Here is a 24,666-nt window from a genome sequence, read left to right on the forward strand (position 1 = left end):
GGGTGCAGGTTGGGCCCCTAGCCCTGGGAGGCCAAGGCCAAACCTGGGGAGTAGCCACTGCTATAAGTCTTGACTTCTGACTCTCCACCCCTCCCTCCCCAGCGTCAAGCCCTTCGTGCAACAGGCCTACCCCATCCAGCCAGCAGTCACAGCCCCCATTCCAGGTGAGTCTCCAAGGGAGTCCCCCTCGGAGGACCATCCTGCGCAACTGGTGGCTGGGCCCGTCGCTCTGCTCCACAGCGGCCTATCCCTTGTACTTGCAGTGCCTTGAGTGCCCCCTCCTCGTCCCTACTCTCCTTAAGCCTGGAACTCAGAAGGGTCACAGACGTGTTCAGTGCCCCTAGCCAGCTCCCAGGAGTTCTTCAGATGGGTTTTTAAAGGAAAGGGAACCGGCTGGCTCAGTCCATAGAGCATGCCACTTTTGTTCTTGGGGTCGTGAGTTCGAGTCCCACATTGGGCATAGAATTTACTTAAAAAGGGGAGGAAAAAGGATTTGGATATGATAATTATATCTCAATTTAAAAAAAAAAACTGAAAAAAAGGAAAGGGAAGCCTGATCACTTTCACCAAGGACCCTGGTCACCCATGGAAGGGGAAGTAGCTGTGGTTCCTTCCTCATCATAAACAGGCTGAATTGGACAGTTCAGATCTTGAGGGCAGATAGGGGATTAGCCAGCCTTTATAAGTAGGTTTCAGTTCCTCGTACCCTCTCTTTAACGAAGAGCTCCCAGGGAAGCCTCGACTAGCAACCCGGAATCTGGCCAGCCCACCTGCGCTGCCCCCCCCGCCACGTGTGCACGTGGGGTCACTCCGTTGAACTGCTGTCTGTTATTGAGTCCCCCGAAAGGACATGCATTCACATGTTTTGCTCTGTTCCAGTGTCACGGAGCATTCTGAGTAATTCTGTAGTGCTGGTGACCACAGTCTTAAGGAAGGAGATGGGCAAACACAAGAAGTTTCTCGGGGGACCCTTGCAGAATTCACTTGAGGCTCTTCAGCCACTCTGGCCTTGGACCCCAGCCGGCCCCTTGTCCGGGATGGGGTATGCTCCAGCCCTTAACCTGGGCCGAAGTTGACATTGTGAGGAGCCTCCTAGCGTTGTGCCTCTGGGTCCTTGGCCAGAATCCACCCACCGCCTGACTTCATTCTGCCCCTGGACTCTGGTGGAGGGGGGCAGCCGTTTTGCAGGGCCCGGCCCCAGCACTGGCCTCAGGCCCGAGGGGAGGCACGGGGCCTGCTTTAAAGGTGATGATTGGTCTTTCAGGGTTCGAGCCTGCGTCAGCCCCAGCCCCCTCGGTCCCTGCCTGGCAGGGCCGCTCCATTGGCACAACCAAACTTCGCCTGGTGGAATTCTCAGCCTTCCTTGAACAGCAGCGAGACCCAGACTCGGTGAGTGTGCTGTGAGGTGTGCTGTGAATCCCATTCCTGTTCACCTTCACACTCCTCTGCCTTCCTTCTCCTTTCCCCCTCCCTCGTGCCTGCCAAACAACCTGGGTCAGAAGAGCCAGACTTTCACTTAAGTAAAAAAAGGTATTTCTATTGACAAGCAGATAGAATTGTAGAGCCGAATATTTATGAGTGCTCTGGACCTCAAACTCCAGGGAATGCTGGAGCTTGAAGGGAAGGACTTTAACAGGGCTCTTGTGTTTAGGAAAATGTAACAGCAGGTGACAGTTCTTGAACCCTGATATGTGGCTGGCACCGTGGAAAGCTATTTATATATATATGGTCATGCTTTACACCCACAAAAACCCCATAAGGGTCGGTACCGTCGGACAGATGAGGAAACAGAGAGGTTAAGGAATTTCTCTGAAGCCACACAGTTAATATCTGATAGATTGGAGATTCAAATTCATGTCTTTAAAACTCAAGCCTAAGCATTCAGCTGTTGCTCCGTGCTGCCTTTGCAAGTCTGTTTTTGCTCAAGATAGCAAGCAGTTCTCTTCTTACGGAGAAGTAACAAGCTGGTATTTTAGCAGCTCGATACAGAAAACGATACTTTATGACATGAGCACCAGTCACGTTGGCATCTGGACTCTGTCGTTTTTCTTCTTTGCCGTCTTCCCTGCCCCGTCTAGTTTCCATCACGCCATTGTTTCCCAGCCCAACCCATCACTTCCCATACCTCTGTGAGCCCCCCTTCTCTCCCACCCAATAATCCCCAGACCCTTTCTTCACTCCCACTCCTTGGCTGTGCGTCTGTGCATTGCATCTGTGTGTGGGTGAGCCCTAGGCAAAAATGCAGGAATCAGGAGTTTGTCTTCGGGATCCTCAGCAACTCCTTTCCACGTGCTCTCTCTCACCCCACCGCCCTGATCTCCGGGGCTCCCGATGCGCAGAGGTCCCATGCTCTCTGTGTGTTCACTGCTTTGCTGTCGTTCTGTCATCAGGAGAGTGTCATGGATGAGTTCACCATGTGTTGTAAATACCGACATACTGAACAGTCGGAGGCGACCTCTCTGAGGTCTTTGTACTGTAGCTCAGTGGAAAGCCTCTGACTCGGGAGACGCCACAAGCCATCACCAGAGTGGAGACTCAGTGGACCCCTGACATTCCTGTTTATGAATTGTGAACTCTGGGAGTTGGTAGAAAAATAGAGCCTGTTCCAGAATTAGGAGGAAAAAGTGAAGAAAGAGATGGAAAATAGGTCATTAGGCCCATTGAGGCAGCTTATTGGGACGAGGAGGGGAAAGGCCAGCTGGATCGCTCTTCTCGTGTGGCCGAGTGGTTTTATAAGAAGGATGATGGTGATGGCATAAAATGCTTCTCTGTGAGAGGCACTGAGATATAAACAAAAAAGATTACCCTCCTGATTCTTTGTTTCTTGTTCTTTCTGGAAAGCATAGGGGGTTCTTTGGCCGAAGACTGGGTTTCAGCCCAGCAATGCTTTTCGCTTTGCCTAACTCGTGTTGGTAGGATACCTCGTTGCTTACAGAGTACGCTGTAGTTGATATTTCATTGTGTTTTTGTAGTGCTCCATGAGTAGATTCTGTTTCCCCCATTTTACAGATGAAGAAACTGAGGCCCAGACACATTAAACAATTTAGAATGTTTAGCGAATAAGCAGAGGGATCAGGAGCCCAGATCTATTTCATTATATTCTTTTCACTACTATAAACCACCCCCAGTTTTGAAGTTCTCTCTCTCCAGTCTACGTATCTCCTGTGTGAGCCAATCTCTCTCTTTGCTTTTGACCGTTTTTTAAAGAACAGAGCTCTTCCCTGTTTCCCTGGTTAAAAGACGATAGAATATTTTATCACAAAAGTTTTTTGTTTTTGTTTTTTTTAATTAAAAAAGCCTATGGCAGCCCCCTCATGTGACTGTCCTTTCCATTTATGGACCTATTAGGGCCAGGAATGCCCAGTTCCTCTTTCTGCTGTTAGTGTTTATTGGGCTTCACGTTGAGGACCACTGGATTCATTCAGTCCAGTCTGTAAACGCTTAGGAGCACCTGCACGTGCGTGTAAGGTGCTGTCGCAGGAAGGAGCCCAGCGTGGCACAGACAGGCACCGTGTCTGCCCGTGTGGGGTGTAACATGTAGCCGGAAGACACACACGAGGTCATTGTGAAGTGTGGTGACTTCTATGAAGAGCACTGAGCACTGTGAGTGATTAACGGGACAGGGCAGGCTCTCTTGAGGAAGTCACCCTCACCCTGGAAGGTAGGGGAAGAATAAGGGAGAAGAACGTTCCAGAGGTGATGACTCTGAGTGTAGAAAGCAGTAAGAAAGTTGGGGAATAGTTTCATAAAGGCAGGGCCCCCCGCCCCCTTGGAACAAGTCCAGAGATACATCATGTTTCATCCATGTTTAGATTACGCGTGATAATCGGACTGGTTCAACTGGATTTGGCCTTTTACTGATGAATGGAAAGGTTTGTCTCTAAAGATTGGACTTGAGCACATGACTTCAGAGGCCCTGAAGTAAATGCAAGGCCTGCTGTGAGTCAACACCCTTGGGCCTCTTGAGAACATAATTATACTTTATGGGGGGCATGAGTTGGGGACTGAAAAAAATTGGAATTCATTCAACAAATACTTGTTAAACACTTCCTACATGCCAGCCACTGTTCCAGGTGTTAGGGAACTAATCCTCATTCTCCTGGAGCCTGTGTTCCAGAGGAGAAGAGGCGAGAAGTGCGCACGCGCACCCATTACATAAGGTGATATAAGTGCTTCTGTGGAGTAACGGCCCTTCTTCACTGTTTGAAAATTACTTGCTCTTTAGATTAAAAATGTATAATTTCAGAAAGTAATAGTATCTTCTAATATATATGTTAGTTTTTTTGGCTTGTGTCATGATTTTTTAATTTTTTATTTATTTATTTTTTAAGAGTTTATTTATTTATTTGACAGAGAGAGACACAGAGAGACAGGGAACACAAGCAGGGGGAGTGGGAGAGGGAGGAGCAGGCTCCCCGCTGAGCAGAGAGCCCGACGCAGGGCTTGATCCCAGGACCTCGGGATCATGACCTGAGCTGAAGGCAGATGCTTAACGACTGAGCCACCCAGGCGCCCTTGTGTCATGATTTTAAAATTAGGTCTATCAGACTGTGCCAACCAAAGCTCTATCACTGTTGTGGCATCAAGTTGTTACATTGTAACATGCGTGTCACTTTTGATGTGGCTTCTCACATTCCTATGTCATAAACACTTAATTTGCAGCACGAATACACTTATTTTCACAAAACCGTTTATTTTGCAGTGCATTTGCACACAAATGAATTTAATGGATACAAATGAATACATGGGGGATTGTGAATAATAGCATATGAATTTATGTCGGTAGAAATGTGAGGGTTTGAAGGATGGTTCTCCTGGAAGAAGGAAGTGAGGGGACCTTGGGAGAAAAAGGTGATTAATTGAAATGGGATTCATTGAAATTAATAATTCACAAAATTATTTAAAGCACTGTGACAGTGTCTCAAGCACCAGCTTCTCAAATTGCACAATGTGTGCTTTATTTTGCAAACACGGGGTGCTGATACAATGAGTGTGTAATGGCACTTCAGGACCGAGGTCACACGGAAAAACTTGGAGCTTATGGATGGGTTCTTTGGTTCTCAGACTTTCTGTGGCTTCTCAGACTTTAATTTTACTCTATTTTTTTCCAACGACAGGAGAACTTAAAGCCATCTAAAGTAAATTCAACTGCTACCTTTTAATAAAGCTGGATATACAGTATTTAAAATACAACATCAGACCTTAAGCTTGTTAATTTTATAAGGAAGCCAGCAAAGGGACAACTAGTTAAAGGTCCCCAAACCATTTCAACTTTGTGTTTGTTTTCTCCAAATCTTTGTCTCCATACAGTCACAGACACACATTTCCCCCTACCTGCTTCCAAAGGCTTTGGCTCTTTGGAGTCAGCGAGCTTATTAGGTAATGGTGACAAACGCCAAACAAATAAATTAATGAGCTGGGTGCTGTGCTAGTTTTCATTAGTGATCTCTTTCATCTTTGTCACAGCCCCATGAGGTAGGTAATTCTGTTCCTTTTTATGGAAGAGGCCTGGAGAAATGGCCTGTCTAAGCTAGTCCACGGCCGGGGCTCGAACACATGCTTGTGTAGCAACAAGGGCAAGAGGAGGACCTGGTTCGCTTAGTCCCCAGGCTAGGGTGGCCTCCCTGGTACCAGACATTCTGGAAAATCACTCTTCAGTTTACGACGTACACGCGCATCGCCACCACTGAAGACTTCGTTGCGACTCGCCTGTCCCTGCTGGCGCTAACACCAGTAGACCTGCAGGACGGTTGTGGCGACCGCAACACCGTGCATCATTTTATTTAATCCCAGGACACAGCGTGCCCCGTGGTAGCCCGTCAGCTGTCATTGGAAACAGGATTGCGGCCCAGGTCTGTTGACTGCAACCCGAGATGATGACCAAAAGGCTGCAAGATCCCTTTGTATCTGAGATGCAGCCTGTGGCCCGCTGTAATCTGTAAGGCACTAAGGAAGAGTCGTCTGGGGGATGAGCGCCCCCTGCTGGCTCTGCATCATGTACAAACCAGACGGCAGCGTTGCCCCCCAAATCGGGGGTTGTTTACATTGGTGGAAAACCAGCAAGTCAGTCCCTCTGTTACCTCTGGCACCACTTGAAGCTAAGAGAAAAACAGCAGAGGGTGAGGAAAGGAAGGAAGAATCTAAACAACAGAGACTATTTTAGAAGTGGTTAGTAATGCTTGGGAATAACGCTTTTCTACATGATTTCAGTGTTACATATCAAAGGACTTGAAGTGTTGAGTGCAAGAACCTCCACCCAGGGTGGGCCATTTAAAAGCACCTTGCCTGAAATGTGGCCAAGTTAGGCAGCTGCTCCTTCAGGCCGATGAAAATATGGGCTCTGCGTGTGTGCATGGGGAGTGGTTTTCCTGATAAAGCCTAGCAGCCTTCCTCCACCCCCACCCGGGGGCATGGCAGGTGCCTCTGGCCACGTCCTGCTGCACGGCTAGCTCAGACTCCCAGGCACAGCATGGCACGTTTCATGCCCATGGTGTGCTGGATTCCGGAGCGAGCGGCTCCATAAGCAGGAGGCGAGTGTGTGCGTTCCCTTAGGTAGGAGTTCCTACAGCCAGGGAGGGGAAAACCGTGGGATGGAGAGGGAGGGACAAGGCGGTGATTCTGTTTAGATTTTGAAGGAGCAGGGTCTTGCAGAAAAAGGAGGTGTGTTCTGTGAGGGGCACAGGAACAAACCCAAACAGGGAAGGCACAGCTCAGCTCACTCTAGGAAATACCTTTATATATCACAGCAGTAGTGACAGCCACCAGCACTTCCTGAGCTGTGTTACAAGCACCGTATGCCAAGTATGTTGACGTGGATCCTGTGCTTCTCTCTAGTCTGTCAGTAAAGGAACAGAGGCTCAGAAACATGAGGGTACATTATCAAGATCCATCGCCAGGAAGTGGCCGTGCCAAGGTCTGGCTCCACTCTGTGTCCTTAACCATCTCCCTGTACTTTTGAAGAAATAAAGGAATTCTTCAAACAGAAAGACAGCCGCCTTCCAACGTACGAGCTCCCTAAGCACGGGCTGGCTGTCGCAGTGCCCTTCACCTTGGGTAGAGAGTTGGGTAGAGAGTTGGCCTGGGTTTTCCCTGAGCTCCTTTTCCAACTTCTGCTGCTATGATTCTTCTCAGGGTTTGGGGCAAAGAGGGGAAAGAGGCAAAGAAGGTTTCCACCTGGACTTGAGAACACATCTCCCCTCGCCCTGTAGTGGCAGCATGTTCATTCTAGTGGAATGAGAAGGCTGGTATCTGGATAGCTGTGTGAGATTTGGGGCAAACGCGCTCAGCCTGACCCCAGTCTGCGTGTGGGCACTAATGGTCTCATTGTATTGCTCTGACAGTTATGTGAGTAGCGTCCCTGGACCACATCGAGGATGCCGCAAATGTATTTGTGACCTGAACATCTTGTAGTAATGTAGCTGAAAATTGGGCCAGAGACATGGAAGGAACCAGGCTTGAGAGGATATGCTCACCAGGTGGTTTGGACCCTATTGAAATTCAGGTGGAAACCAGAAAAATTTTTTTTAATTAATTATGATTTGAATATGTAGTAAATTCACACAGTCCAAAATCGATAAGCATAAAAGAATGGAGAGAGACTTCCCTTCCTTCTAACCACTGTTACTAGATTCTTATGCATCTTTTTTTTTTTTTTTGAGAGAGAGAGAGAGAGAGAGAGAGCACCTGCGCACAAGCTGGCGGGGGAGGGGCAGAGGCAGAGGGAGAAACAGACTCCCCGCTGAGCAGGGAGCCCGATGCGGGACTTCATCCCAGGACCCTGGGATCATGACCCGAGCCGAAGGTAGCTGCTTAATGGACTGAACCACCCAGGCACCCCTCTTACGAATCTTTCCAGAGGTTTTAATACATATAGAGCATAACGTGAATCTGTATTCTCCTACCTCACTCCCCTTTTGAAAGAGAAGCTGTTGTCTGATGTGTGTTTCAGGAAGCTGACAGCAGGTCAGAGAGTGGCTGGGGTAGGGAAGTGACTTTCTGGTCCAGGTGTTGGGTGGCAAGGACCAAACCAGGGCAGCGGCCTGGCCATGTCCAAGGGGGACAGAAAATAGGGAATGTCAGGGGAGAGACATCGTGTTGAGAAAACTAAAAGGCCTTGGGGACTGGTTAGCTGTGGGAGGAAGAGTGTAGTGGAGATGACTATTTTTGGGACCGGGGACGGTGCTGTAATTTGAGGAGCCGTGGAACAGAGAAGGAAGCAGGATTGCAAAGAACCACCTGTGTGATAATGCTCTTGCCTCTTGTTGTCGAAATAAACTTGATGAAATGGGTATTAGAAACAGAGGGGCTCAGAGAGTTTAAGTAACTGAGCCCAGGAATCAGCCCATCGATGGCAGGGCTGGAGATTGGAAGTTTGTCTGAATCCAACGCCCGTGGTTTGAGGAGCTGGAGGGAAGGTGGCAGCGATGACCACCCTTTGGGGGAGGTCTTATGTACCAAGTGCTTTTTCGTGGATTCCCTCCCAGCATGACATGGAGGGGACCAGGAATGGAATGATCATCTGAGAAGAAGGATGCTTCTCCCAGCACCTCCCCTCTGGCGAAAGAAATGGCAGGCCTCTGAGGGAGAAGGCCCTGTAGTCCTGCAGACACGTCCTGCAGATCACCTTATTCTTCTCCATAAAGGCAGTTGGTCAATGTGGCCCCAAGAACGATTTAATTTTCCTATTTTTATAGCTCCTTTCCAAGGCGTAAAGTCACCGATCAACAAAATTTCCTTTGTTAGATCACAGAACCTGGTTTTGGTTTGGAAAATGTGACCAGTGCAGCTCTCAGGAAGTATAAAGTTGATGAGGCCTGTGGCAAAATGAAGGGCAGGTGGTTTGTGTGGGGACTAGATTGGAGAAATAAAGGAATACAGTCAGCAGCAGGGTGAAAACTCCACAGAGTGCCAGGAGAATCCTTGCCTGTGTTGGGACAGGGTGGAGAAGGATGGGGTTTCTCTGGAGAAGCTCCCAAGCCCTGCTGGGGCTGCTGAGGCAATGTATTCATGTATTCACGGCGCGATGGCTGTTTGGGCAGATCTGGTTTCGGGGCCTTCCAAAAAGAGGCCCCTTCTCCCACCGCTGTTCCCAGCTTGTGGTGGATCTCCTTATTAGTGCACCTGCGTACCAGCCTCTCTGCGGCACCCTGGGGCTCATACAGAACCGTCGTGTTTGCTCTTCCGTTTGACCTTCACATGGACCCCTGGAGAAGAGCAGGCCAGGTGTCAGCCCTGTGTTCAGATGAGGAAGCCAAGACCCAGAAAGGTTAAGCCACTTGCCGCAGGCTACACAGCTCAGAAACAGCAAAAAGCCTGGCTTCTAACCCATGTGTCGGTAATGTACGCTGCGCATGCTTAGAATGAATGGTCAGAAAGCACACTGGGCCTTCCCGGGTCTCAGAGGAAGGCTACAGCTGGTCTGGCGGTTGGCTTCCCCCAGGTTTTTCGTGTAGGACACAAGCAATGCAGTGTTTTTAGGTGATGGGGGGATGGCTCACTGTGGTGTGGTGTGGTTTTTCCTGCTCTGTCCCTCGCGGCGGCTGAGCCATCCTAGCTGCTCGTCCTCACCCAGCTGTACCCTCTCACAGTGGTGCCTGGTTTACTCCTGTGTCTGAGCAGCTCTGGGCACTCACCCTCTTTTTTCATTGCCATCGGGGGATGAGGCAATTGAAAGCATCTGGAAATCTGGGTTTTATGGACGTTTCACAGAGGCCCAGCCATCTGCTTTCCTTGGCAGGTCGGCACCCCACGAGCCTGCCTTCCCAGTCGCTGTCCCTGCATGCGGCCCGTGGGCCCTTACAGCTGCCCCTCTGGGGGGAAAGACCCACTTCCTGAGAAAACAGTAGCCCCTCTGTGAAGATGGTGGTGGAAGTGGGAGGCAGGGGTGAGGTGGTGCCTCGTGATGTGAGATCTGGGCAGGAAGGACTGACTTGCTCCTTATTCTTTGCTTTCGGTGCTGTTTGTTTCTGAGAAGAGGACAGGGGAGGGGATGAAGCAGTGCCCAGGTGCCAGGTAGCCAGAACAGGGCCAGTGCCTCTGAGCAGTTAGCTGAGGAGAGGCCCTGCTGAAGTTTGAGCCCAGCCAAGCCCCACCCCACCGCCCGCCCTGCTCCCCCCAAGCACTGAATGTGCAGGTCCCTCTCCTTGGCTTGGCCCCACAGCCACTCCCTGTCCCTGCAGGGCCCAGGGGTTATCACAGGCTGCCCTGGGGTGTCTGGACAGAGCCCAGGCAGGAGAGGGACAGGAAGCAATTGTAGGTGATTTGTCCCTCCCTGTTCTGTTCCAACTTGTACATTAGCATCCCTTGACGGGAGTTATTTGTCTTGGTTTCTTTAAATTCCTAAGTGGATTATAGTTCTTCTCTTGGCATTATTTGACAGCAGTCATTTTTCAAGGTTTTACTGCGTTCTTCAAATACTTGGAATTTTTGCAACAAGTTTGGGAAAAGACCGCCCTCTTCATGTCAGACGGTATAGTGCAGCTCTGGGCGTGTCTCAGGAAGCAGCACAGATGCCGAGGACCCACAGATTTGTCGGCTTTCTCTGTCCTTTTTCACAGAAGTGAGCTGCCTCGCCAGACGTCTCTGGAATAGAATCTATTAGCCGTGCTTTCAAAAAAGAGGAAGGAAAGAAAAGAAAACCCCAGGGGTCGCTTTGGGGAGTTGTGTTGTTCCAGTTTGTCTCATGGGTGGTGATGGGCACCTTCAAGGATAGGCTGTGGTGCTTCAGAGAATGGGCACTGACGTGTCTCAGGGAAATTCGGGGGCCAGATCACTCCAGGCTCTGGGTGCACATCACCCCCACCTCAGCCACCCTACGTTACAGTGGCTAATGGCAGTTTGGGAACTAGTAGGAATCACCCTAGGTGTCTCAAATGCACCTCTCTTAATTTCTGCTTTAAATTTTGGTATTTCCATTTCGTTGCCATCAGAAGGACAGTCTTAATTTCACATTATCTCGTCTGAAATAGAGAAATACCATGATTACTGGGCAATAAAAGCAATAATAGTAACAAATTATGTGCAAGCAACAGCATTATGTATTTTCCACACATTATCTCACTTAATGCTTGTAACACTCCTTCGAGATAGGTACTAGGATGACCCCTGCATCACGGATGTGGAAGCTGCCCCCGGGGGCTGAACTTGCCCATTTTAGATGACCCCACCAGGAATTAGACCCGGACCCCAGCAGACTCCAGAGTCCCAGTGCTCCTCACCCCTCCCTGCAGCCTCCCCAAGCAGCAGAGAGGGGAGGAGAGACAGGAGCAGGAAAGAAAGTGACCTTAGAACACATTTGGGAGAGGAGGAAAAGTCCTTCATTAAACCCCCAGGGTAGCTAAATAAGCCATTGCAAGTAACTGTTTGAGTTTTTAGAATTACATTCACCTTTGTCCCCGTTTGTAACCACTGTGAAGAATAACTGGAGGGATTATAACGATGAAAAGAGAAAATGAGCATTTTCCCAAGTCAAAAGAGAAATCAGTGTATTAAGATTGTGTCAGGTGCCGCTGAGCTGCGGGACAGTCTTGATTCAGGTGGGATTTTGCTGGTGCAACCTTGGTGTTTTCGGTGAACCCTGCAGGCAGACAAGAGTCCCAGCTTCTGCTCAGTCATCCTGTGTATTCGAGCCATAGGAAGGCTCTGTGATCTGACCAAGTTCCTTTCGAGTCCAGGGAACTTGTGACCAACTAGAATAAACATCCTGAAGTACAATTCTTAATATTTTTGTTTCCCTTTATAGTTCTTTCTCTTCCTCAAAAAACTCCCATGATGTTCCAAGATAGTTTTCAGTTGGCTGTTTATTTAATTTAATAAAGTCATACATGGGCTTTGTATATAAGCCAAATTGAACCAGACTCACAGCCGGTAAAGAAAAGCAGCAGTCCTCTGCCCCGTGTCTCCCCACCTCCCGGTCCTACTCCTTAGGGACAGCTACTTACAGTCTTTCAGCCATTTCTTCATGCATTATCAACATATTTCCAAATAACATGTTCATACTGTATATTTCAATCCATTAATTTCAAGACATTTTCTATTGACTTCTTACTATGGGAGACCAGGACTTAGCTCTCTAAATACATTGAGCACTTGTTCCCTTCCCTCCCTATCCCCCAGTCTGGTTATATCAAAATTTTTAGTTTAATTGACACTCAGTGTTTGTATTACAAGCCTGTAAATGCCACATACAGCATGGTTAACGTGTGATGTATTAGAACCATTTTCTTGATTGTAAAACTTTTTTTCCTAGGATTTGTTATTGCCTCTTTATCTGGATTTTACATACCTGTACAAATTCATCTCCAACGTTTCTAACAGAGTTCTCAAACTCTTCTCCAGATGGTCAGATAAGTCAGGGAGTCTTTCAGGTCCATTGTCCCTTTGGTGACACCCCTCCAGCTCCTGGTCCACTCCAGCCTGGCTGCTGTCCAGGTCAGCTACCCAACTACTGGGCCAGTGTGTTCTTTTCTCCCTCTTCTGGATTAGGGCCCCATCTCCCTCTTGTGATGTATTCCCTCATTTTGTGAAAACATCCTCCTGTGCCTAGCTGAGAATAGTTGCAAGAAGGGTTAATTTTCTGAAACCTTACAAATCTCAGTGTGTTCTACTCTCAGATGTGATGGGTAACTTGGTTCTCATCATGGTTTCCACCTTAGACTTGTGAAACTTGATGCACATTTTCAAGTGAGTTCCACATGTGTTCTCCTTGTTAACGAATAACACTATGTTTAGTGCTGGAGAATACAGCCATTCATATAAAAAGAGCAGGTGAATGCTGACTTAAGTCATCTGATGTATAGGAGAGGGGATGTTGACTGTCTTTATTCCCAATCTTCTCTGTGGGAATCATTGAGAACATATATTTACATGGACAAATATATGATTCTGACTGTAGAGTCAATAAGCTAGCTCCATACATTCAACTCTATAGGTTCTTTGAAGAGAGGATTTTGTACTATTAGGTCATGGATTCCCTGTGCCTAGCATAGAATGTGTCATAGGAATGCCAGTTCGTTCTACTGAAATCCATAAAAGAAATAAGCAGAGTGAATGCCTTTTTTGTTATTGTCATTGATCTGTTAATCATCAACATATCTCCTGAGTGCCTCAGGAGACTTTTTTTTATAATTGAACAAACCAACATTAACCTCTATTTTGGATATCAAGGAAATTTAGTCTTGGGCTTTAGTATACACGACTTAACATTTACCCTGTTTCTGCTTATATTGCCCCCAATACTTGGGATTTTAGTTGTTGCTGTTGGTGTTGCTTTGCAAATATTTGTTTCCTGCCTATAAAATAGAATTGCCCTTTTTTGGTTTTGTACTTCACCTTTAGTTTTGGGGAAACCACCATTGCTGAAAAGAAAATGGGATTTATTTGGGAAGGAGAGAGGGAAATAAGGTATTCACCCTGGCCTTCTTCCCTTATAAGGAGAACTGATGGAATGGGAAGTAGTTAGAGCCTTACCAAATGGTTTTTTATAGAGTTTGGGTTTAATCAAAACTTGAACCCAAACATATCAGGTAGATTTCTTCTTTTCAGTCTTCTGGATTTGGGGGCAGAGGGATTTCTGACCTACCCAGGTTGAATTAAGGGGAGAGGGAGGGCTGTTTGTCTCACTGCTGTGGTCTCCAGGATACCTTCTTTAGTCCTTTGTATTCTTAGAAACCAAGTCACCTCTTGGCAGGAATAAAGGCACCCAGATGCCAGCAGTCAGGGTTTGGTTTCACGTCACCAGCCTGGGAGAGGCAGTGCCCGGTTTCCTTTGGCAAAGACAGCCTGCCCTTCTCAGTTCATTTCAGCCACTGGCGCACAAAGGTAACTTCCTCAAAATAGAAACCTTTGAAGAGTCTGTCTGCTGCATCTGCGAATCATTTTGTTTATCCTGAATTCTAATTTAACTTCTTAGAATTTTGAAAACATTAGTTAGCTTTTTTTTTTTTTTTTCTCCTTTTTTCTCAAATCAGCTTTCAGAAAAAGTAGAAAGTAGATCTGAGTGAGAAGGGTCGAGGCATTTTCTGCTGGGAGACAGTGTGGTTGACGTTTGCAGCAAATGCACGGGCTGTGGCGTTGACAGGTCCAAGTTTTATTCTTAACTCCAGGACTGTTCCCGGAAGTGTGACCTCAGGCTAGTCTGTTCATTTCTGAACTTCCATTTCTCCCATGTGTAATGACTTTAATAAAATGTCCCTACGGTGTCGTTGCAAGGCCACGATTACCTGAGGTCACGTATGTAGAAGGCACATGGCACAGAGCAGTGAGCGGACACAGCTCTTTTCAAACTTCCTTCAGGCACAGGAGAGACCTGCACCCCGAGAAGCTGGTCATGAGTGGGCCAGAATCAAGGATTTGAACAGTCCCATGGCTTCACAACTTGCTCCTAGCTCTTGGCTTACTTGTATTTATTGTTTATTTTTTCTTTGCTACGCAGGAGGGGTAGCTAAAGCAGGAAAGTTCTTTTCTTCACCCCCAGGACCTAGTAATCTCACGTAATAATAAACCACAACAATAGTAATCTTAGCCGCTGTGATTTCCCCGACACTTCTTATATGCTGGGTCCTATGCCGAGCACCCTCTGTGCATTATTCCCTTTCATCTTCAGTCCTGTTGCGTATTACACATACCGTATCCCCGTTGCACATATGAGCAAAATTGAGATTTCAGATTCTCATCTGGCTCCAGAGTTTTCGTGCTTTGCGCTCAGCACTTTGGTTTTCAACCATATCTTCAAGGCCTCTGTTAAAGTGTGGTAAATTTTGCCCTCCCTTCACCTTCCTGTCCTCTTGACATGTAGAGGTCCTGCGTTCCAGCACTACACTGCAGGGGCCTTTGGATGTCGGCAGCAAAAAAGACCGCAAGTCTCAGCTTCTTACCTCCGTCCCCAGCTCTGCCTGCCCGTGGGCGGCTGCCAAGGAGGAGGAGCTGAGAGCATGGTGTTCGGCAGACAGACTGGGATTCTGGCCACAGGTGACCCCATAGCTCTGCTCGTGTTGCCTCCTTGCCCATAAACTCACTGTGTGCCAGTGACACACGACAGGACAGAAACGGTACCTCCCCGAAGGAGCTGGGCGGGCCCGGGAGCTTGCTGCCAGCAGAGGTTAGTAATGTAAGGGTGGGATGGATGGACCTGCAGAAGGCCAGCCATCCGGATAATGAAAGAACAAGGACTTTTGCCCTCAGCTCTCAGAATGGTGGGTAGGTGGAGAATGAGCAGAGGGGCTCCACACACAAGACACTGCTCATTCATCTTTGCCTCTCTGGCGGCCTTTACACCAGCGTCTGTGTCCCCAGCTGTGTTGTCTTTTCTCGCTCTGCCCACTAATGAGAATGGAAGCTCGTTAGCAGGAGTGCCTCATACATTTCTGTGGGCTTTTGTTTGCTTATTGTTGACAAGATGATGTGACAACAACATTTGGGAACATTTACGAAAAGGTCAAAGACATTCCACTCTACCCCATAATCTCAGCTCCCCAACCTGGCAATGGCTTTTGACTTCATTTTAAAAAATTCTCTTCCGTTGTAGGCACACTCTGTCCCTGCAGAGCGCTTCCCAGCCCTCAGTTTCACCTGAAAGCTAGCAGCTCGCTGGGCAGAGGCTGGGTCTATGGCAGAGCTTGACAGGGTCCCCTTCTTCATTTCACCTGATACCTCTTAGGGATTTTGAAGCTTTTGTAGAGATATCACCCTGATGTTGAGCAGGAGAGGGGCTTAGCCGTCTCCCAGAAGGTGCCGGGCCCTGGCCACCATCCCCAGCTGTTCAACACCGTGGACCACTGACTTTGGATGTGGTGTCGAGCCTCCTGCCCGTTGGCCCTGTGGCCAGAGATCCAGTGCCTGTGTAGCAAGTCATGGATTTAAACCAGCATTTCTTCAGGATACATCTGTAAGCTTTTGTGACCACATGAGCTTAGGAAACTTTGGGTTATACCAAGTTAAGAAATGTCTTTTAACTATGCTCAAAGAAGGGGGTTTTACAAAACAATAATAATAGCTAGCATTTATCGTTTGCTGTTCATTGAATCTGTGAGCTCTCTATATTTAGTTTCTCATTTAAATCCTGAAGCATCCCTAGGAGGCAGACGCCAGCACTTTCCCCATTTTACAGACAGGGGAGGCACTTGCCCAGTGTCTTAGCTAATTTTCAGTAGGCACAAAGTTTTGTGCTCGAGCAGGCTGAGTCCAGACCCCAAACTCTTACCCACGATACAGTACTCTCCTGGTAGGCAGTTTTGACCAAGCTTTCTTTTATTTGGGACTTCTCATTTCTAATGGGGTCAGTACTCTGAAGGACTCTAGTTGGGGAAATAACCATTTAAACTTTGAAAAGTAAGTAGGGCCTGCCAGGTGACTTGGGACACAGAATTTCTCGCATGAGCCCAGTTGGGTTCTGATCTCCCCACAGCCCTGACAGCCGCAGAGGTCTTTGTGTCTCGTTAGGTTGGTGTTATGGTTTTCTTAGCCCAAGAGGCAGGCACGGAGGGTCTGGAGTAGAAAGTGTAGGCCAGCGGTTCTCTAACCTGGCTGCATACTGGAATTCATTTAATGCCCATTAAAAATTACTGATGCCTGGCCTCATTTTCTGGGATTCCCCTGTAGTCTGGATGGCCGCAGGCATTGGTGATTTTTAAATGTTCTTTGAGAATCATTGGTTTGGATAACTCCTTTGTGGTCCAGTTAACATGTTTTATACCAAACATGGCATAAAACAAAGCAAGGAGAGAAAAGGGTTTCTTTTGTAAGTTAAGTGACTTAACTGGGTTTTGGTTGTTTGGTTTGTGAATGAGTGACCTGTGTTCTCTGATTACTGGCCCCATATGACCTTGTACCATGAATCCTCTCCATGAACTGTTCTCCTGGCCGGAACTTTGCACTGACAACCATGTGCTGACCAGCCCTTATGCAGAAGCTTTAGACTGGTTGCTAAGGGGACTGGTGAGAAAGAGGCTCGGCACTCTTACTCCTGTTGGAGGAGTAGGTGGGTACCATTGCCCAGAGCACTGCATCCGTGCTGTTGCTGGGGAAGCTCGAGCAAGAAGTGCATTCTGGGTGATGACGTTAGTTGACTACACACATGCTCCTCATTGGGCTGAACTGTTAAATATTGGGCTTCAAAGGGTGTTGCTGTCATTTTCAGTTGAGTTAGGTGAAACTGTGTGATGTAATAGTATCTTGGTTTGGTAGTTGGGTCACTTCAGCTGTTATTTACTACTATGTCTACGAAAAGCCTTTTTGAGGGAAAATAGATACCCCTGTCAATAAAAGACAATGATGGTTTTAATCCTGAGCTATAATGGCTTTTTTGTTGTTGTTGTTAAGATTTTATTTATTTATTTATTTGACAGAGAGAGAGACAGCGAGAGAGGGAACACAAGCAGGGGGAGTGGGAGAGGGAGAAGCAGGCTTCCCGAGGAGCAGGGAGCCCGATGCGGGCTCGATCCCAGGAGCCTGGGATCATGACCTGAGCCGAAGGCAGACGCTTAACCAACTAAGCCACCCAGGTGCCCCTATAATGGCTTTTCTGAACGTCTTCATTTTTTCAAAGGCACAGACCCTAGGCTATTCAAGGTGTAAGTCCGGGATTTCGAGACCACTGCTCTCCTTCCAGTTCAAGATGGATGTGCCCCAGGTTGACCAAAGGGTTTGTAATGGGAATGTTTCTGTTGGTTTCTTACAGTACAACAAACACCTCTTCGTGCACATTGGGCATGCCAACCATTCTTACAGTGACCCATTGCTCGAATCAGTGGACATTCGTCAGATTTATGACAAATTTCCTGAAAAGAAAGGTGGCTTAAAGGAACTGTTTGGAAAAGGCCCTCAAAATGCCTTCTTCCTCGTAAAATTCTGGGTGAGTAAGACATCGCTGTGGTGGCGGTGGGTTTCGTCTGAACGGGCGCCTCCCGTACGTGAGTGCGGAGCAGCGCGGCTGGTTGTGGGTGCTCGCTGACTGCACCTGGGGGGCTGTCCTCAGGCTGGCCTTGTGGTCCATCCTCAGGTACAGACGCACCCAGGCAGCATTTGGTGTCCCTGCTCAAGAACAAGAGAGACGGGAGGCCTCTGTGGGCTTCAGGGCTCACTCCTGCAATGGCTGGAGACTTCACACACGGCTGCAGTTGTGATGGAAAACACGGGGGACTAGCCCCTCTTTCTGTTCTCACTCCATTAAGCCAAGAGACCTATAAAATTCCACTGGAGCCCAGGACCTGAGGCAGACTGGGGCTGGGATGAAGATAAAGTTTCATGCTTCCAGATTTTATACGTGGCAGAGAGAATACAAAATGGCTTCACCCAGTATGTGCCTCATTTGGGCTTTAAAACAGCAAGGGCGGATTCCCCCAGCTGCTGGGGCTTGCTGCCGTCCCGCGGCCTCTGAGAGGAGCTTTTCTGTTCTTTCTCCACTAGTCACACTCAGGCCAGGGACGGCTAACAGGTCACAGGCGTAAGTACCACGTGTGTATGGGAGGTGAGGACACCAAGGCTGCAAGACACCAGATGACCTGTCAGCAATGAGTGTTTATAAGGCTTCAGTCTCTAGAAAAATAGAAAGAAAATTTCAAGTGTTTGCACCCCTGAGCATGGCATTTAAAGGCTCCAAGTGAGCTGGTTGCAGGGTGTTTTCCTTGCTAGCTGCCCTGTGCCTAGCTGCTCTGTGTGTCTGATGGACTTCTTCCCTTTTCCTTCTCTCCCATGGGGCCAGCTCCTCCTTCCTTTGAGATGGTGGCTCCTTTATTACGGCACCTTCGTCCCTCAGGCAGACCATTGATTTTCCTTTTACTCCCAGCGCCGTTTGTAGTTAATCAGTTCCCATGCTGGGTCATAATTACTTCGATGTGTGTCCTGCTCCCCTCTGGACCCGGGACTGCCTCGGGGGCACCTTACTACTAACAGTGGCTACCATTTATTGACCTGCTGGGGGTTGGGGGCCATGCTGAGACTTTCCACGCACTTCCTCCTCTCCTCACAGGGCTAAGTGGAATTTGCCTCGTGTCCAGCTAAGAAAACAGACTCCAAGATTACAAAGGACAGGCTACTTGTAGGGTGGGGCTCCGGATCTTGTAATTAGATAACTTTGGCAGTAGTGCCTCTGCTCTGTTTTCTGGTTGCTTCACACCCTGTGAACCCCAGCTGGCGGGGGGGCACGGTCCTGTCCACAGAGGACTCTCCATTTCTCCAATACCGAGCAAACGCCTCCCACAAGAAAGCCCAGCAAGTGGGGAAACAAGTGGATAAATGAAGGAAAAATGTATGTTTTAAGTTTCTTGGAGAAGTTCCATATTAAATTTAGTTTGTTTAGTTTCTTGTATCCTTACGTCGTAACTAGATTTCATTTTTCATGGTTCTGTATTGAATTTGGATTGTGGAAGTAGCCTTCCACTTACATTAAGGTTCTTGGGATGGGTAATACATGTGGATAACCTGAACAAGCAATAATACCTTTCTAAATTGGGGGCTGCCACTCGTGATTTGAATGGTGTTTGGAGGTCACTTATGTGGTAACAGGGCAGTTTTCAAAGTATGGCCTGGGGACCCCCAGGGAGTTCATCAGTAGCCTTTCAAGGGACTGAGAAGGCCAGAGCTATTTTCACTACGACCCCGAGACATTATTTGGCTTGTGCAAGCTGCTGATATGCACGCCAATAGTTCAAAAGCAGAAGGGTGAAACCGGTGAAGCTTTAGCTTAATCGGGCGGGTGTGTGCACACATTTTAAAAAAAGAGAGAGAGAGAACGAGTTACACCAAGAATGTCCTTTATAAATTTTATGACATCTTGGACCTAGAGTACACATTGCAGATGAGTGCGTTGAGCCTGCCTGCTTGCCACCTCAAGGAAAGCAACTGACACTATTTATGACCAAAGAGAAAATTCCAGCTTTCTAGTAAAAATAAGAATTTTGGAAAACTCGTATCCACCACCGTGAACTTGACAGCTTCCCAATACTTAACAGACCTTTCTGGTGAGATCCACAGCCATATTAACAAGTGATTTTTTTGTTGTTGTTGTTATTATGTAAGATAAACCAGTGGGTTTTCATGTAAAAGAGCTTGAAAAGTTCATTGATACAGTTTCAGATTCCACACTGCAGCTAATTTTTTTAAAAAGATTTTTATTTATTTGAGAGAGAGAGAGAGCATGAGCTGGGGGAGAGGCAGAGGGAGAGAGAAAGACACACACAGACTCTCCACTGAGCAGGGAGCCCGATGGGGGACTCGATCCCAGGACCCTGAGATCATGACCTGAGCCCAAGGTAGATGCTTAACCAAATGACCCACCCAGGCGCCCCTACACTGCAGCTAATTTTTAAGAAACTATCACTTGTTAAGTTTTGGTGTAGTATCAGAGAAAAATGACCACAGTTATCTGAAGAGCCTATTAAAACATACTTCCCTTTTCTAGCTCCAGATTTGTGTTAGGCGGGATTTTCTTCGTGTTACTTCAACCAAAACAATGCATCAGGACAAACAGTTAGAAGCATGTTTGAGAATCCAGGTATTTTCCATGAAGGCACATATTAAATGTATTTCCAACCAGTGAAAGAGTACAACCCTCCCAATTTTTCTTCTGTTTTTGAAAGTATAGGTATGTCTAATTTAAAAAAAGATAAGATGTAATGAGTTTTTTTAAGTAGGTAATAAATATTTTTAAAATGCTCTCAGTTTAAATTTCCAGTACAGAAAGTATAGATAGATATAACCTGCAGAAACAAAAGCTCTTTGAGGTCCTCAGTAGATTTTAAGAGCAGAAAGGGGTCCTGAGATCAAAAAGTTTGAGAGTCACTGTTGTGAAGGATATAAAAAGAGGCTGTTCTACTCAAGTTAATTATAATTAATCAGAAAGGGTAAGATAGGATGAAAGGAAACCATTGTCAGTATTTTCAAATAAAACGGTATTGGTTTTTAATGATAATAAGATTTCTTATAATTAGCATGTTATTTGGATATAAAGTGGAATGGGAAGTCCTTAGAAAGTTGTTCTTGTTTTTGCTTCCAAAATTTCCCATTTTGCTTGGGATGATCTTAATAAATGCTTTCGGTGACGGGACCCTTTGGTCGTGGATCCCCAAGTAATGAGGTCTAGATTGCAGATGTGTAGAGTGTGGTTGCTAGTGTGAAATGTCCAAATGTAGAAACAGTTGCCCTGAGATTAGATATATATTTATTAACATTTGAAGGATTAAATTTGAGCACTTCTATGAATGTGGTGGAAGACTTCACTCCTTCAGTATAATTGTGAGCGGTACTTAGCCTTTATAAAGACATTCAGTCGCAACAATGTTAGATGAGGAAAGCCATTTGAATTAGGTTTACAGTTTGCTGCAATTTGACATCTCATTGGCTTTCTCTAATGCCTCAGTGAGAATAAATTATACTTAGAATATCTATCCTTGGATATCAGGAACGGGTGTTTCTTAAGTAGGTTCAACACTCCCTTTGAAATGTTTTATTTACCAGCAATTTGCTTGGCAGATTTCCTTGGTTTTGTGTGAATTCAGCAAATTTCAGCAGAGATCCTACACCCGATCTTTATTCTCCCCCTGCCCTTTTTTCCTCTGTCTCAAAGTTCCTGAAGTCTCTAGGTTGTCAAAATCAGGCTGACTCTTGATTTGCTCCTAGGATTGCTCCTAAAACTGTTTTCCGAAGAGCAGCCATGTGCAGCCTGGGCTCAGTCGGGCTAGACAAGGTCAGGAGTTTGCTGTGGAGGATGTACTGAGTGCTACCCCACGTGAGTGCCTACACCTGAAGGTGAAGGGCATGGTGGCACCAAGTCGCAGTCACTCCGCTCTTCTCAGGCTGGAGGATCCGAATGGCACCCGGAGCCTCAGGCCCCAACACAGAAATGACTGGCAGAGGCAAGGAAGCCAGTGTGGGTACCCCCTGCCCTGTTAGCCTTATCCTCTCTCATGCCTTAATGGTGGGGGACACCCAGAGGCCCCTGTGGATGGCTATGTATCTGGTGAGATCTTTTTTTATAAGAGCCTTATTGAGGTATAATTTAGAAACCATAAAATTTGCTCCTTAACATTCAGTGATTTTTAGAAAAATTTACGGAGTTGTATAACCATCACTATAATCAAATTTTAGACTATTTCTGTCATTCCAAAAAGATCCCCTGTGCCTATTTGCAGGTGATCCCTGTTCCTACTCCCAGCCCCAGACAACTACTAATCTGCTTTCTGTCTGTACAGATTTGCCTTTTCTGAACATTTTATGTGAGTAGAATCTTTTGGGGTGTGGTCATTGGCACCTGGCTTCTTCCCTTACATTGTTTTTGAGGGGCATTTATGTTACAGCATGCCACTAGTTAGCTCTTTTCTATTGCCTAGGACTAGCCGGTCGTATGGACATACCACGTTTTGCTTATCCATTCACTGTTGATAGACTTGTGGATTGTTTCCACTTTAGGCTTTGACCCAATAATGCTGCTCTGAAGTCTTTGTGTACAAGTCTTTGTGGGGACGTATGGTTTCATTTGCAGCATTTTTCTTGGCATTTTTCCATAGGAGTAGAATAGCTGGGTCACGTGGTAACTCCACGTTTAACTTAAGAGACTGCCAAGCTGTTTTCCTAAGTGGTTTCTACCATTTTACCTTCCTGCTGGCGAGACCTTAAGGGTCACTCACCACCTCCTTCGACCACTGTGGCTGCCAGTATTAGGGGAGGGAGAAATGATAGTGAGCGTGGTAGGTAAGGGGCTGGCTAGCGGGAGCACCAAGATACAAGGGACAGGTGAGGCCCATTCGGGGGAGTTCAGGTGCTTTCAGCGATCTTGAGGTGCTTTGGCAGCTGGGTCTTCGCTTGTATGGAAAGCATGGGTGGGTGGGAAAATTTGGAAAGACAAAGAATCAGGGTTTGGTTGTGTCAGCAGTAGGGAACAGTCAGTGGTTTTAACAATTTTTGAGCCAAGAGAGTATTTGGATTCTTCTTACTGTTACAGCGATTTTATTTACATTTTGCCTTCTCTATTATTATTCCTTATCTTTTTCTTTTCATGACTGTCTCCTATTTATTTCCTTTCTCTTCTTTCCTGCCTACTTTTCATTCACTCTTGTGCATTTAATGCTACCATATTTAATTACAAAGAGGGGAAAAAGGATTTTGCGGGAATGAGAGGGAAGGGGCTTCTCTCTCTTTCAGTAGTTGAACTTGACTTAATGAGTCTTTTTTGAACATAAGCACATACTTGTTATTATTTAATCCTTGTGAGCCACATGTGATTATTCCCACTTTACACATGAAGAAATCGAGTCACAGAGAGGCAGAGTGACTTCCGCAAAGTCAGACAGCTAATCAGTGCCGGGTGGGCTGGACTCCAGAATCCATGCCTTTTCCATGAAATCTGTGCATGGCCTCTGCATGGGGCACAGCTCTGTCCCCAGCCCCTCCCCTGACCTGAAGTCTGTGATGGTAATGAAGGGGAAGCAGACCGGTTTCTCTCTGAAGTCCGGTCACCACGGGATGCCCTGGTGTGTATTTACGTGGGGGCTATGGTGAACAGACTGTTGCTACCAGCAGGTTCAGGTCGGATCCTGAGACTATTAGAAAGATCCACACAATGCTGTTAGCTACCTTTGGGGTGGGGTTAGAGGAGTGGCATCGTGTTTACGTTACGATTACAAAGGCAACATCATAGTATTCTAGACAGTCTTGGAAATATATAATTTGTAATTGATTCCTAAATGCACCACGAATATAACCACAAATGTAACACATGTTTATGTAGTTTGAACCAAGGAATGCATTAAGTCTGGTTTCCTGCTTTTCTTCCTTATCCAACACCCTTTCATGCAGCCATATGCCATTACATCGCTAATTACCATTTTTAATGACTATGTGATGTCCTATTTACTGGGTAAATTCTCATTTAGCCATTTTTATTTTATTAAATATTGATAATAGTACTTTACATATGTGTATGTGTGCACATGTTTGTGTGGTGTGTAAATAACCAAGCTGCTTTTCTAAGGTGGTCAGGCACTGAGTACGGCAGGCATCTTCATCAGGCTGGTGTGGCATAATTTAAAACAACTTTCTCTTGTCACTTTGCTTTTTGAATCCCTCTTCATCTGTCTTTCTCCTCAAAGACTTTAATCCTTCCTCATTCTCCATAGAAACTATTAATAAGGTTGAATGTACTGTTCTCCCTCAATCCTAAGACATATACGTGTTCCTATCTCAGCAGTTCTAGAAATAGGATGCGTCTTAGAGCGGACACCGTAAGTGCCTTGCCTGCCCCTCCAGAGATGGGTTTTCATCGCCTACCCTTGGGGACCCGAGCCAGAGTTGAAGGCATCTCATCAGCGCCCCCCACCCCGCCCCCGTCACCTTAGTTGAGTTGTTTGTACTAGTAGTACTACAGATGACTAGTGCACATTTTAGCTTAAATTTGAATCCCTACATAAAACGGTCCAGAAAAATTACAGTTTGAATCCAGCATTGAAGTTATGATCGAGGGGGAGTGTGGGACCAGATCTGTGATAAATGAGGCAAACACTTGCGCTGGCAGAAAACCAGACTTCTTTTCTTCCATTATAAAACAGTGATCAATCAGGTGCTACGTAGGCCCTAAGAACAGAAGAGGTCCACCTGCAAACAGACAAAGTCGTGCTCCATTTCAGCACTGAGACTCATGCAGATGGGTTGCTGCTGTTAGGGCAGACGAAGCAGCTA

The 24,666-nt window shown here is 46.8% G+C and overlaps 1 protein-coding gene across 12 annotated transcripts in view; it reads left to right on the top strand.

Moving 5' to 3' along the window:
- TEAD1 (TEA domain transcription factor 1) overlaps positions 1-24,666 on the top strand; it is a 255,110-nt gene that overhangs the window by 204,155 nt on the left and 26,289 nt on the right. For 11 of the 12 annotated variants that reach the window (XM_045894123.3, XM_045894121.3, XM_045894116.3 and 8 more), the window contains 3 exons: positions 103-164; positions 1,265-1,389; positions 17,675-17,848. In XM_045894123.3, coding sequence (XP_045750079.1) covers positions 103-164; positions 1,265-1,389; positions 17,675-17,848 — 361 coding nt within the window. The remainder of the gene's footprint in view (positions 1-102; positions 165-1,264; positions 1,390-17,674; positions 17,849-24,666) is intronic. The other variant, XM_045894118.3, reaches the window with a different exon arrangement.

The sequence above is a fragment of the Mirounga angustirostris genome, unplaced genomic scaffold (assembly GCF_029215605.1).
Source record: "Mirounga angustirostris isolate CCGP_5_RB_7025 unplaced genomic scaffold, mMirAng1.0.hap1 SCAF_13, whole genome shotgun sequence".
NCBI lineage: Eukaryota > Metazoa > Chordata > Mammalia > Carnivora > Phocidae > Mirounga > Mirounga angustirostris.